At 37.4% G+C, this 14,057-nt stretch overlaps 1 protein-coding gene across 1 annotated transcript in view; it reads left to right on the top strand.

The window, feature by feature from the left end:
* CDADC1 (cytidine and dCMP deaminase domain containing 1) overlaps positions 1-14,057 on the top strand; it is a gene marked incomplete at its 3' end in the record, with an annotated part of 43,590 nt that overhangs the window by 15,969 nt on the left and 13,564 nt on the right. Inside the window, exons 5-6 of the mRNA XM_084234562.1 lie at positions 6,149-6,718; positions 11,771-11,820. Coding sequence (XP_084090688.1) covers positions 6,149-6,718; positions 11,771-11,820 — 620 coding nt within the window. The remainder of the gene's footprint in view (positions 1-6,148; positions 6,719-11,770; positions 11,821-14,057) is intronic.

Below are 14,057 nucleotides of genomic sequence, written 5' to 3' on the forward strand. Positions count from 1 at the left end.
CTTTCAGCCCCACCCCCTTGAACTGTGGGGAAGAGAAACTGGTGTTTGAGTGCACATTCTAATGGCCGATGATAACATTCCATCATTCCTATGTAATGAAAGCCCCTTAAAACCCAAGAAGGAGGGCCTACCCGGTGGCGCAGCAGTTGAGCACCGGGTTGCGAAGCTGTTGCAGCCTCTGCACCGCCGGTTCGATCCCCGGCTGCTCCCCAGCTACCGGAGGAGGGTCCCACATGGCACACAGACCTCTCCTGCCACCTGCTGCTCCCCTCAGCAGTGTGCTTCGGTCCTTCTGCCTGCTCTGCTCCCCGCTCTGGCTCTGGTGAATTTTCTCACCCTCCCACGCTTCTGACTGTACCCAGTGCTTGTATAAATATATAAATAAAAATAAATCTTTTAAAAAATAAAAAAATAAAGCAACAGATTTATTAAAAAAAAAAAAAAACAAGAAGGACAGGGTTCAGATTGATTCTGGAGGGGGCATGGTGGGTGGTGGGGAGGAAAGACCAATATAGTTCCTAGTCCTTTTCTGCAAGGTGTTATTTGAAACCAAAAATAACAATGTGACATGTCAGCTCTACCAATTCAGTGATACAGGCTATAAGTGGTACATGAGGTCAAAGGAGAAATAGTAATCCCTGCAACTTATAAAATGCTAGGACTTAAGCTGGATCTTGTTGGGTCCAGTGTAGAAGAGGAGAAATGTATTCCTGGTCAGGGGAATAGCACATGTGGGATCATCATTTTGTAAGAAGCAGGTTCTGGGAGTCTGCATGTGAAATGAAGAATCAGTCTTGGGGGAAAAAAAACAGTGGTAGATGAATTATAATGATCGATTGGGGTGTCAGGGGAGAACTTTAAAAGTCATATGATCTTTGGGCTTTATTTTATAGAACAAAGTTCCTAAAGTTGTTTTGAGGATGAACTATTTTCACTTACACCAAATCTTTAATTTGGGGAGGGCAGTGTCCTTAAGCTATAAATGGAAGAACTTCCAGAAAAAGTGGTCATGTAACTAGAACCTCCTGACTTGAAATGACTATTTCAAGCAGGTAGTTGTCAATGATTTGTATTAGATCCTGTAATCTCTCCCTTGCATTTATGAATAGAGGAGATAATGAGAGTGGCCTATTATTTTTCTGCTTTTCCCGGTTAACTGGGCAGGTTGGATATTCGTGTTTTCACTTGTGTTAACCTGTAATTCTTGTTACAGATTATGTGAAGTCATTTAAGATTTTTGAGCAGGAGTAACATTAAAATTACTAATTTTTTATTGAATCAGAACATGGATAGATAAGAGGTTGGGAGCTTGACTGTTGCATTAAGCAGGATATGAAATAGTATTCTAGTGATAGCATTAATATACACAGGAAAGAATGTGAAGAACCAAAACATTTATTGATTTTTCTGTTGTAGAGTCAAGAGAGAATGAATAAAAAGATACTTGTGTTTTACACTGAGTTGACTTTGCTGAAAGTACTCTTACTAGTCTCAGAGTCAAGAATTAGAAAGACAAATAAGAATTAGAAAGACAAATAGAGGAGTGCAAATAACTCACCACTGACTGCTGTCTTCAAATATACGTCTAAACCTAGCCAGAGAAATAAAGTGTGAGAAATCAGGAAATATACTATGGAAATGCTTTCATGTTGATGTTAGACCCATAGTTAGATAAAATTGCTAGTTAGATTAAGCTTGTATATTCTATCCTGGGAAGGGGCACAGTTTAACCTCATACTGTTGTTAAATCTCTTTATTAGTTAAAATTACTATTATCTCATTTACAAAGCAAATATTTCTAAAGCAAAGTGATTCTCAAAGTGTGATTTGTGGACTCCTGGTGGTCCATGAGGTCAATTTCCATAATACTACATTTATACTAATAGACCCAAACAGGTGGGAGTCAAGCTATTGGTGCATGTTAGGGATCCAGGTGGTCATCGCACTCTTCATGGCCTTGCACTTGGAGTGGGAAAAAAGCGGAGTGGGAGTTAACGTAAGAATGCTTTTGATAAAAGAGTAAAGATTATTTTATGAAATCCTAACCCTTGAATATAGTTTAAATATTCTGTGAGAGAAAATAGGAGGTGCACCCAAAGTACTTTGTTGGGCCTCCCTGGTGGTGCAAGGGGTTAAGATTCAACCTATGAAGCTGTCTGCAGCCTCTGCAGCACAAGTTCGATCCTAGGCCACGGAGCTACCCACCTGGCACAGCAGACCTCTCCTGACTCACCCACTGCTCCCCTCAGCAGTGTATTTCAGTCAGTCCGCCTGTTCTGTTCCTCACTCTCTCTCTGGTGAATCCTCCCACCCCCACACCTCTGGCCTGTACCCCAGTTCTTGTATGCATAAATAAATACATCTTTAAAAAAACACCGAAAAAAAAAAAAGTACTCTTGTTACAAACTTAAGTACAAAAGTTTGTCTTAAAGAAAACTATTCACTCAGTTGCTTGAGTTATGAACTGATTTATCTACTTTATTTCATGGTCATGAAAAAAGTAGTTTGTCATAATCATTCATTGGCAAATTATATTTATTGAGATTTGGCTATTTGGCAGATATTTTATGAAAAACGGATGAAGTAAAGCTGCAACTTCCAGGTATTTGTTGCCAATGATAAAATATGAGCCTTCAAGTAAAAGTTGGAGCTTTGGAAAACTTGTAGCCACAGTCATAAATTTACGTGTTTCCCAATACTTAAAGACTCTTTAGATGAGATTAGTGGTGATCTCTTTTGATGGTAATATTAATACATGGGATTTTTTTTTTATTGTTGTGAAATCAGTAGACCCCTGTTTTCCAAAAGACTGATGCATGCATCATACTGCAGAGTCACACAAGTAAAGAGCCCTTTTTTTAAATTAATTATATATATATATTTTACATCCTTTTTTCTTTCTTCTTTTTTTTTAAACAATGTTTGCTTTGTTTTCTCAGGTGTAGTCCCCATAGAATTTCCACCACCAATTCACCCATGCACCATCACCATAGTCCCTTGTGCTCTTTGTGCCCTCAATTTGATCCCTTTCCCTCCTCCCCTGCAAAATGTTTCTGATTTATGGTTGTCTGTTTTTGTTTTGTTGTGTTGTGTTTTTTTATTATTTTTTTTCCCTTATGCCTTATTTGCTTCCCCTGTATTCCTCCTATAAGTGAAGTCATCCTGCTACCTCACACCATGTACAAAAATCAACTCAAAATGGATAAAAGATATGAATATAAGACCTGAAACCATAAACTATATATAAGAAAATATAGGTAAAACGCTACAAGACATATATCTCAGTAAAGAGCCATTCTTCAGTGCAAGCTGGATAAGTGAATTTCAACATAACAGTACAAAAAGCTTGTTGATGTGATTTCAGATTCTTCATGGTAACTAGCCTTTAAGAAATGATCCCTTTGAAATTTTTATGTAGTGTCAAAGAAGCATATCCACAATTATCTGGAATGACTGCTAAAATACTCCTTTGCAGCTACATATCTGTGTGAGGCCAGAAACTATTCATATCTTATGAAAACAACTTAACACAGGAAACTGAAAGCAGAAGCAGATTTGAGAATCCAGCTGACTCCTTTTAAGCCAGGCTATACATTTGTAGAAATTTAATACAGTGCAACTCTTCTCAATTATTTTTTGTTGTTTTGAAAAATGTAGTTTTTTTCATTAAACATTTATATTAATGTATATTAGGGTCTTTATTGATATTTTTAAATTTTGTTTTAATTTTCTGATACAGTAAATATTAATATATATAATCCACATAAACAAAAGCTGTTTGGGGTGCCTCATTAATATAAAGAGGTCCTGAAACCAAAATATTTGAGAACTTCTCCTAGCATTTACTATGGGTACAAGAATGTTTGTTCAAAGATTAGTCATCATCCCTTCTCCTTGAATCAGGAGATGATCAATATAAATGAAAGTTTGACCATCATTGCTAGTACTAGTTAGGAAATGAATTATTAGAACTCTAGCACAGGGAAAGTGAAATACAGCCAGAGGAAACACTATGATGCTAGCTTTCAGTGCTTCAAAATTGCTTTACAGCCTAAGCCACAGTAACAGTCAGGGGCGTAGGTAGAAATATGTGTTTGTTCAAATAAGACTTTTTAGTTCAGCTGTTATTTTGAAAGCATAATACCCTGTGAGCCATCTGTCTGTTTACTTTTGGGGACAATCATAAAAAAATGTCTCTCGGCTAAAAGTATTAGAGTTACTAGCAAAGGGATCTTTTTGTTGTAAAATACTAATTGATAAGCAAGCTCAACTCTGTAAAGGCACCTTACTGTTCAGTCTCAAATAGAAATTAAAACATTTTGTTATATGTTTGTTATTTCAATTTCATGTTCTCTTCTGTAAATTGTTCATATCTTTTGGTCACTCTCAAGGCCTTCTTGTCATTTATATGTGCTCTTAATAAATTAAAATCTGTGTTAATCTGTTGTTCCTCTCTCCCCACTGTTGCCCTCACATTTTAAATTCTTTGTGGACATTTTACATAAATATTATACTATTTTATTAGGAAAAGGGCATTAATGTGTTAAACCATTCCCCTATTTTGGCCATTTGGGATATTTTACATTTTTTTTAAGATTTATTTTACTTATTTATGCATACAAGAGCTGGGGTGCAGGCCAGAAGTGCAGGGAGTGAGAGGATTCACCGGAGACAGAGTGGGGAACAGAACAGGCAGATCTACTGAGATACACTGATGAGGGGAGCAGCAAGTGAGACAGGAGAAGTCTGCTGCACCATGTGGGTTAGCTCCCTGACCGGGGATCAAACTCATGCTGCAGTGGCTGTGGATAGCTTCATAGTGCAAAGACTTAACCTCTTGTGCCACCAAGGAAGCCTGATATTTTACATTTTTACTGTTTTAAACAATGCTAATCTAAATACATGAATGCGTGATTTTTTTTGTCTTTATTTAGAATTTTTTTTTAAGATTTATTTATTTATTTATACAAGCACTGGGTACAGTCAGAAGTGCAGGAGGGTGAGAGAGTTCGCCAGAGCGGTGAACAGAACAGGCAGAGTGACGAAATACACTGCTGAGGGGAGCAGCGGATGCGGCAGGAGAGGTCTGTCGCGCCATGTGGGACCCTCACCAGCGGCTGGGAATCAAACTGGCGCTGCAGAGGCTGCAGGTTTTCTTAGTATAGCTACCCAGAAGAATAATTCAGAGTACAGGTACATTTTTGATACATGAATTAATTGTTTATTTGAGAGCAAAACTCTAGCACTATAAGTCATCAGCTGTGATTTTTCTTTTTTTAATAATTGTTAAAGATTTAATTATTTTTTTTTAAGATTGATTTATTTATGCATACAAGTGTTGGGGTACAGGCCAGAGATGCAGGGGGTGACAGGATTCACTAGAGACAGTGCGGAGCAGAACAGGCAGACTGACTGAAATACACTACTGAGGGGAGCAGCGAGCGAGACAGGAGAGGTTTGCTTCACCATGTGGGTTTCTCTCTGGCAGGCCGGGGTTCGAACTCGTGCTGCAGAGACTGCGGATTGCTTCATAGTGCGGTGCTTAACCCCTTGCGCCACCAGGGAGGCCCCAGCTGTGATATTTCTAAGCAGTCATTTGATTACTTGGGGGTCTGTGGTTTGGGATCACACATAGCAAAGCCAGTAAACGCCATGGAAAATACTTTTCATGGTAATAGATACCTTCCATGGACTTTGTTGAGGGTTGGCAAACTTTCTCTATAGGACCAAATAATAAATATTTTAGACTTTCATATAATGTCTTCAGAGCTATTCAGTTCTCAAATCTCCATTATAGTGCAGAAGCAACCAGAGACTGTCAATGGATGGGTGAGTCTGTTCCAATAAAGCTTTATTTATGGTCACTGCAAGCTGGATTTCATATCATTTTCATGTGTTGGCAAATGTTCTTTTGAATTTTCCAAATATTTCAAGCTATAAAACCATCTTAAGCTGAAAACTGTACAAAAACAGATACTAGGCTAAATTTGGCCTATGAATCATAGTCTGTCCAACTACATTATGGGTCACTTGGTAGTAGATGTTATTATATTGGGACCTCTAGGTGTACTGCAATGATAAGGTGAATTTGTCAAGAAAACCTTTAATTTCAGTATATATCTGATAACTTCCTTTCTCTGTATTTCAGCCGGAGTTAACCGAATTTCATATTGGCCTGCTGATCCAGAAATAAGTTTGCTTACTGAGGCTTCTAATTCTGAAGATGCAAAGTTAGATGCCAAAGCAGTGGAAAGATTGAAGTCAAATAGTCGGGCCCATGTGTGTGTCTTACTGCAACCTTTGGTGTGTTATATGGTGCAGTTTGTAGAGGAGACCTCTTACAAATGTGACTTTATTCAAAAAATTACAAAAACATTACCGGATGCTAACATTGACTTTTATTCTGAATGTAAACAAGAAAGAATAAAAGAATATGAAATGTTATTTTTGGTTTCAAATGAAGACATGCATAAGCAAATACTGATGACTATAGGTTTGGAGAACCTGTGTGAAAATCCATACTTTAGCAATCTAAGGCAAAGCATGAAAGAGCTTATCCTACTTTTGGCCACAGTAGCTTCCAGTGTGCCCAACTATAAACACTACGGATTTTACTGTGGCAATACCGAACAGATTAATGAAATTCACAATCAAAGTTTGCCACAAGAAATTGCAAGGCACTGCATGGTTCAGGCCAGGTTATTGGCATATCGAACTGGTGAGTTACATGCTTAGTTCATAAAGTGGGGCTGATTGGTTGGGTTGTATTTGTCTTAGGCGTAAAGTGGTATTCATCTCATCTATGATAGAGTTCACTTTTTCTTAGATACTAAAGATTTGCTTTAGTATCTATGTATTAGTGGAACCATTGGGTAAAAAACTCTATTAGCAGTTTTGGGATTTCTAGTGACCATGTATTCACTGCTACATTTGTAAACCAGGGTCTGATTACTGATTAGCTAGGCCATTCTCTGTCTCTTGATTCATTGAAGTCTCCCCTAGAAAACGGGACAAAAAGAGAAGGGAGAACCAGTATCATTTATTTTTGTTCATTATTAAATATTTTGTATGTATTCAGTATTTAATAAAAATCTTTATAATAAAAGTATGAATTCAAAATAACTGATGGAATCAAAGTAAAGGAATATTGGTAAATTCTTTCCATTGCTGGTATGTCTTCAATCAGTAAGTCAAGAAATCAAACATTTTTACTTTATGTTGTTCATGAGTATTAAATTGTTCGTGAGTATGTATGTGAAAAAGGAAAATACTCCTTAAAATTTTCTTTATTGTGATAAAGAGATAACATCAGTATTTCCACTTATAGAACAGTGTTTTTACATCTTATGAGACAAGGTTTTCAAAGTAGAATCATCATTTGTTTAAAAGAAACTTTAAGAGGGCAAGAGGAAAATGCAGGTAGGAACACAATGGAGTAAGATTTGAGTGGACTGTAATAGGATTTTAAAAACTCCTAAGAAAGAGGGGGAAGTAAGAAAATCCTCACAGAAGGCCCATACAAATGCTGCTGGTCTACAGTTTATTCTATACAAAGACTACAGGTCAAAGTCATTTCAGTAAAACGAAGGTACTCAACTGGCAACATCACCATTGAAGCAGAATAACCACCAAAACTTTTATTGAAAGTACAAATGGTCAAATTCCAATCCAGACCTGCTGACATCCCTAAAGTGTGGCCTAGGTATAACATAATAAATAATGTTATTTATAAAAAAGAATAATAAAATTAAATAAAATTAAATTAAAAATAATAATTTTTTAAGTTGTGCAAGGGATTCTCATGTTCAAGCTTAAAAATCATCAATTCTTAGAAAAGAACTTGATTCTACAAGTGCAATTTTTATGACTGCAAACCATACTGTAAAAGTTCTGTTTAATGTAATTACTTTGTATTGTGTGCTGTAGGACTTTTTCTAAAGCCAACTTTAAAAAGAATTTTTTCGAAATCATTCTGGAAGGACAGAAACAGAAATGGGAACAGCTGTTAGAGCTCTATTCCCCTTGGCAAAATAGAATTCACCAGATTCCAAAGTAAGCATTAAGCTATGACATGTGAATCTGCTGGAGCAGATGCCTCATCATGCGATGTATGATTCCAAAGACTAAAGCTGTAGTAATGCATAGATACAAATTTGCACGTATATCTTTATAGATATTCTAATTATAAATTTACCCACTATTTCTGTGTGGAGTTTTGTACACAGAGCTGTGCTTCTGCCCACTTAAAAGATTTTTCAAGGTTAATTTTTTGACCATGTGTGACTGTTTTGCCTGGAACCCACATCCTCAGTAGGACACAACTCTGTCTTGAACTCCACTCTACTGTGAGCTCTTTCAGGGAAGAGACAATGTCTTCATCATCATCTCTTCCTTAGCACTAAGGATAGTGTGTTGAATGGATAAAGACAATGTTTTTATATCCAAAGATAACTGGTCCAGAGTCCTTTATCCAAAACCTTTGGAGCCAAATGAAAAAGAATTCAGAATTTTTCAGCCTTCGGAAATAATCTAATTCATATATATTACACTACACTCCCTGGGAGTTCTGGGGCACCCTGAAGTCAACACATGTTGACTTCAAGTCAACACATGTAAACATATGTTTACATATGGAGTGAAATGTATAAATGCTTGCCCTAAATATTTGGTCAGGCATAGCCACAAAATAAGTGCATCAGATATTCAAAAAAAAACCAAAACTTGATACAAGGGATTTAGGTAAGGAATTTTCAATGTGTTCTTTATTGATGATAAAATAGCAATGATTTATTGAGCAGGCACAGAACTAGGAGAGAGAGAATGAGAGAAATAGTTTAACACTGAGACCAATCACACTCCTGAGAGAATGTGCCTCTAATAACTTGGATATTTAATTTTACACTATTCAGTTTACTTTGATGACTTTTTTCACCATAATTTTTAGGTGAAGAAACCATTAAACCACTTCATGTAAAAATGTACAAATGATTAAAATGAATTTCAAAATCTTTAAAGCAAAATTCTAAAGGGAATTGAAAATAAGTGACTTAAGAATTGCTTTTTGAAAATAAATATGATCCACAAAGGTATCATTAAAAGTATGTTTCTAGGATACTTTAGGGTAGCAAAAAAAGTGACAAAATTTGTTTATAGTTCAGGACAAAAGAGGTCATATCTTCCTTCACTGTTTTTCCATTAGACTAGTTATTTTACAAAGTTGAGGATTATGCCCTTCTCCCAAACCACAATTTTTGATAATGGAAAGTTAGAGTAGCCAAGAAAGTTAACTTTCAAATCATAACTCCATGGTTCTCAACTTTTAGCATGCCTGCCAATCAGAGCGGATACTCACGAGAAATTCAAATTCCTGAACCCTGCCTGCCCAGCCATGAGCCTGTTTTTAATGAGTATCCAGTGATGGTGGTGCAAATGGTTCATAGACCACTCTTGGACAAATCCTGGCCTGACTACACATTTAGAAGCTAAAATAGTCATGCCTGAATTCTAGAACCACTGGATAAAGACCTATCCGGCTTTCAGTAATCATAGTGTTGGATATTGAGTAAGTGATTGAGAGCTGACTTTCCTTCAAAGGTAGACAGAGAAGAACCTTGTCAATCACCTGGTTATGAGGAGCAATTTCTTTAAAAATTACAAACATGAAGAGATTTTTAAGACATTACCATCCAACATCTGTCATCCAAACTTGGAACTGAGTTAAATCTCCTCTAACTAAAATAGATGAACTTGTATTCTGATTTAAGACACATGGTAAAGAATAGTTTCTTGTTGCAACTAAACTTAGCTAGGAAGTAGAACTGCATGTTGTGGAAAATCACGTTTCCCCTCCTGACAAGTTTCAGTCTGTCCCCAGACTGAAAACAATAAGAGTGGCTCCTGAGACTAAAAAAAAAAACAAAGACAAAAAAAGTTAAAGGTAGGAAAAGTAGGCTCTTACTGTGAAGAATTTCTATTTTAGTTTCATTTTTTTATTTCAGACTTATGCATGTATTAAGAACCATTGTATCTACAGCAAAAGATTCTGTTTTGCAGGCAAATGTAACCTTGTATTTGTAACTTTTGCTTCTTGCCTTAGAAATGAGCAAAAAGCCATAATTCTTTTCTCCTTGTGTTATATATAGTCTGAAGGTCTTGAGAGGAGAAAAATTTGTTAACACCAAAATCCCTTTCATGACAATTTCCCTGCAAAAGTGGTTGCCTCCTCTGCAGCACTATGTTTGTTTCCTTCCTAGCAGAGCAGAGCTACTAACATCTTTTCCTGTTTCTGTCCTCGTGCATAAGTTTCATGAATATGGTGACTTCTATTTCCCCCACCACTATATACTTGGACATTCAAGTGTCAAGGGAACCAGTAGAGGAAACACAAGTAGGGTGGGTCTGCAAAGCCAAATTTTCGTGATTTCTTTGTCTGCTTTCTCATCTAGAAAGGGAAATGTGCCTGTTTACCTTTAGGGTGAAAATGAGATAATGGGTAAAAGTGTTTAAAATAAGTTATATACGTGCTTTGTAATATAATTTTGAAAGCATGAGCTTGCTTGGACTGAAGATGGGGAATTTCATTATAGTATAATTTTTTTAAGAGTAACTTATTTATTGAGCATCCTGGCTTTTAATGCATACATAGAATAATTTCTTTGTACTTTTACTAGAAAAACTATTTTATATACTTTTTATGTTATAGTGTTATATGTAAACATTAAAAAAGGGAAAAGTAAGTATTAAAAATGTTATCATTGGAAGGGCTAACTTTTAGGAAACTGCAAGGAAGTCACAGTTTTATTTAATTCTCACCAACATGAAAATTCCCTAAAGTTAAGTTCACAGATGATTATTGCTTTCTCTGTGTAAAACTACATGGAAAACTACATTAGTCCCTTGTTAAGATTTTATAAATACTAAGTTGTAATTACTATATAATTGCTTTATAAATTTCAAACTTACTCTTCCATTAGTAGAAGGAAAAAGTCAACCCTTAAATATGCAGAATCTCTATTTGGGTTTTAAGCTTTCCTTTTCAGATTAATATTTTAAGAAGTACAGCTCTACTTGTTGCAGAGGTGCTGTGGGGAAGCATAATCTCATGTTTTAATTTCTGTCACTTGATTTAGAAATGAGCATCATGTCACTAACTTGGCATTCTTTTTCCCCTCTCAGTAAAGTGTGATGGTCAGGGAAAGGAAGTTTTGTTTGAATCAAAATTCCATTCATGCCCTTTCCAGCATTATGTGTAAGCCCCTAAAGATTTTTTATGTTTGTGTTGTGTTTGAACATTTTTCTTAGCAAGAACATTTCTATAAGTGTATTTTCTATAAGAGTCTAAAATAAACCGCATTTGATTATTGTGAATAGTATCACATTGCATCTGTTAATTAAGAAACTTATTTTTTAGTCAATTTCATAACCTGTTAGAAATGGTCATTCAGAAACTGACTTGTTAATAGAGAATCAACTAAGTTACACTTAGTTCTAGTTGTGGCTTTGAAGTGCCCTGACTATGGATAGTGCCATTTAATTTCTCCATGTAGATCATGTGTGACTGGGCTGGTAGTAACACTGTTTAGTTGCTAGTTCCCATATCCCATGCTTGCAAATATTTAATACTTTTCTATAATTAGTGAAGATGTCGGTGGCTGTTGCTACATTTATGAGTTTGTTTCAATAAATATGTTTTTGTTATTTTGGGGGCAATGTGTTTCTGAGATTAACAAGTCATTGATTTTTACTAAGTTAAATGACCTTTCTCTTTCAGAGGATCATAAAACAGGAGTTGGAGCAGTCATTTGGGCAGAAGGAAAATCTGTAAGTTTTAAAATAATTTATTAAACATTTGACCTTGATTTCATTTAAACACAGTTGAATCTTAAGTGCATTACATCTAACTGACCCATTGGAATTGATCTTTTATATTGGTGCATTTATTAAATGTAGTGAACATTTGCTTACTCAATAGTTTTCTGGATAATATCATTCATTTAGCAAACATTTACTAAACACTTTCTACAGGGTGTAGGCACAGTACCAGTGAGCAGTGGGGAGTTAAAGACTACATATTCTGCCCTTTATGGCCTTCTATGTTCCTACTGATGGAGCCACCGAAGTGAAAGAGAGACTGGTACTTAAGTGTGATTATAACATGATACCACGAGAGCATAAAGGATAGGAACCTTCACTCTATTTGGAGAAAAAGTAAAATATTCTTAGAGGAGGTAAGATACTACTAGTCTTGAAGAGCTGTAACTGGAAGAACAAAGTTCGGGCCACCTGTCACCACCAAGTGCTAATAAAGTAGAGACAGGAATTGAATCTTTAAGGTGGCTTTAATCAGATAGCCAACAATCTGGAAGGCAGGGGAGGTGTGGTGGGAGAGGGGGTTAGCACCCTAAATAAATAGCCTTAAAATTTCATTTCCAGCTGGCTATTTATAGTGAGTTGGACAAAGACAGTTTAGCAGTAAGCAGGCCTTGACTGCTGCCGGGAGCCTGTGATATCCAGCCCCCGGACCTCGTCTCCCTCCTGGACACCTGGCCTCAAACGTGTCCCATTATGCTGAGGCTTGTCTTCAGATGGCACTGGCTCCCCACACTCTTCCAGACGTGTCCTTGGCCTGGAAAATTAACTCAGAGCAGACAGGCCATAAACAATGTGTGTGTACAGATTTCCTACTGAAACAAACAATTGGTGTTGCGTCAGACAACAACACACTGACAAATGGGAGTTGTGGAGCAGGCTACATAATGCAGGATGCTGCTGAAGAGCAAGATCCTGGCCCTTTTATTGACACACATAATTGGTTGTCAGGAGATTAGGGAGATTAAAGAAAGGGGAAGGATGTAGAAGATTAGGGATTGTGAGTCTGCCCTCCAGGCACTTCTAATCTACTTGATGCTACACCCTAATCCCCAGCCATGGTTCTAATCTTATCAACAAGGCTCTCCACTGATCAGCTTCTGGGGTCCCTTGTCATACATCGGTCCTCGGCCCCCCGGGCATTCCCAGTCATACGTCTCGATGTATAAGTCGGGAGTATATGTTATGCATCGGTCCTCAGCCCCCTGAGCATTCTGGACATACCTCCTGATGCACATGTTATGCATCAGTCCTCAGCCCCCCAGGCGTTCTGGACATACCTTGTGATGCATAACCTTCCCAGTGTGATCCAGCTTTGTGCTCTTGTTTGATCTGAAGGGCTTAAGGGTTTGGGCTCCTGTTCCTAACTGGCCGGGCCACTTTGACCTTGTTTAGGTGACAAAATGGTGGCCGAATAGGCTGCCTAGGAGTAGCAGACCCACAAATTGGCACTTCACCCTCGAGTTCTTGGCCTCCTCAGACAGCAGAAGGTGCAAGGATCCAGTGGCCGCACTGACACCAGAAGACAGTAGAGTATGCACAGCAAAAGTTTATTTGAGGCAAGGCAAAGCAAACTCTATTTGAAGCAAAAGCAGCAAAGCAAAGCTCCTGTTGCCAAGAGGGGGCTCAAAATTTGAGTTGCCATCGGTGGGATTCAGGAGGCTGCTTTTATCTGTTGGAGTTTTTATTGTTTTGTTTTCTCTTTTTAGGCAGGGCAGTTTCACATTTTGTTTCTTTCTGTTTCTGGCATTGATCTGTCACTGCACTCTGGATGTCCACAACACCATTTCCCTTGGTGCCATTATCTTCCTCGGCCCCACTTACCTATCTCGCTGCAGCTGTCTCCTGACCTTGATCATTCTCTTTCTCACTGTCCCACTCATAGTGTCCAACCCGATTTCCTATCCCTCCCCAGTCCCAATCAGAATAAATAGTTCATCAGGCAGCACAAGTTCATTAGACTAGGAGGATAACAGGGAACGGTAGGGGGTGTGAGAAAAAATGTGGTAAAATGCAAGTGATTTGTCATTGTGGGTGTCCAGAGACCTGTGCAGAGTAGAGTGGCAAAAAATTGGAATGGGCCATGAGGAAGTTTGTAAAGCATGTTGAGAGTTTGTACTTTATCCTTTAAATGGGGGGGCTACTGTGCATAGCCCTACCCAACAGAAATAAAAGGCAAGTTATATACA

The sequence above is a fragment of the Talpa europaea genome (assembly GCF_964194135.1).
Source record: "Talpa europaea genome assembly, chromosome: 6".
Classification (NCBI taxonomy): domain Eukaryota; kingdom Metazoa; phylum Chordata; class Mammalia; order Eulipotyphla; family Talpidae; genus Talpa; species Talpa europaea.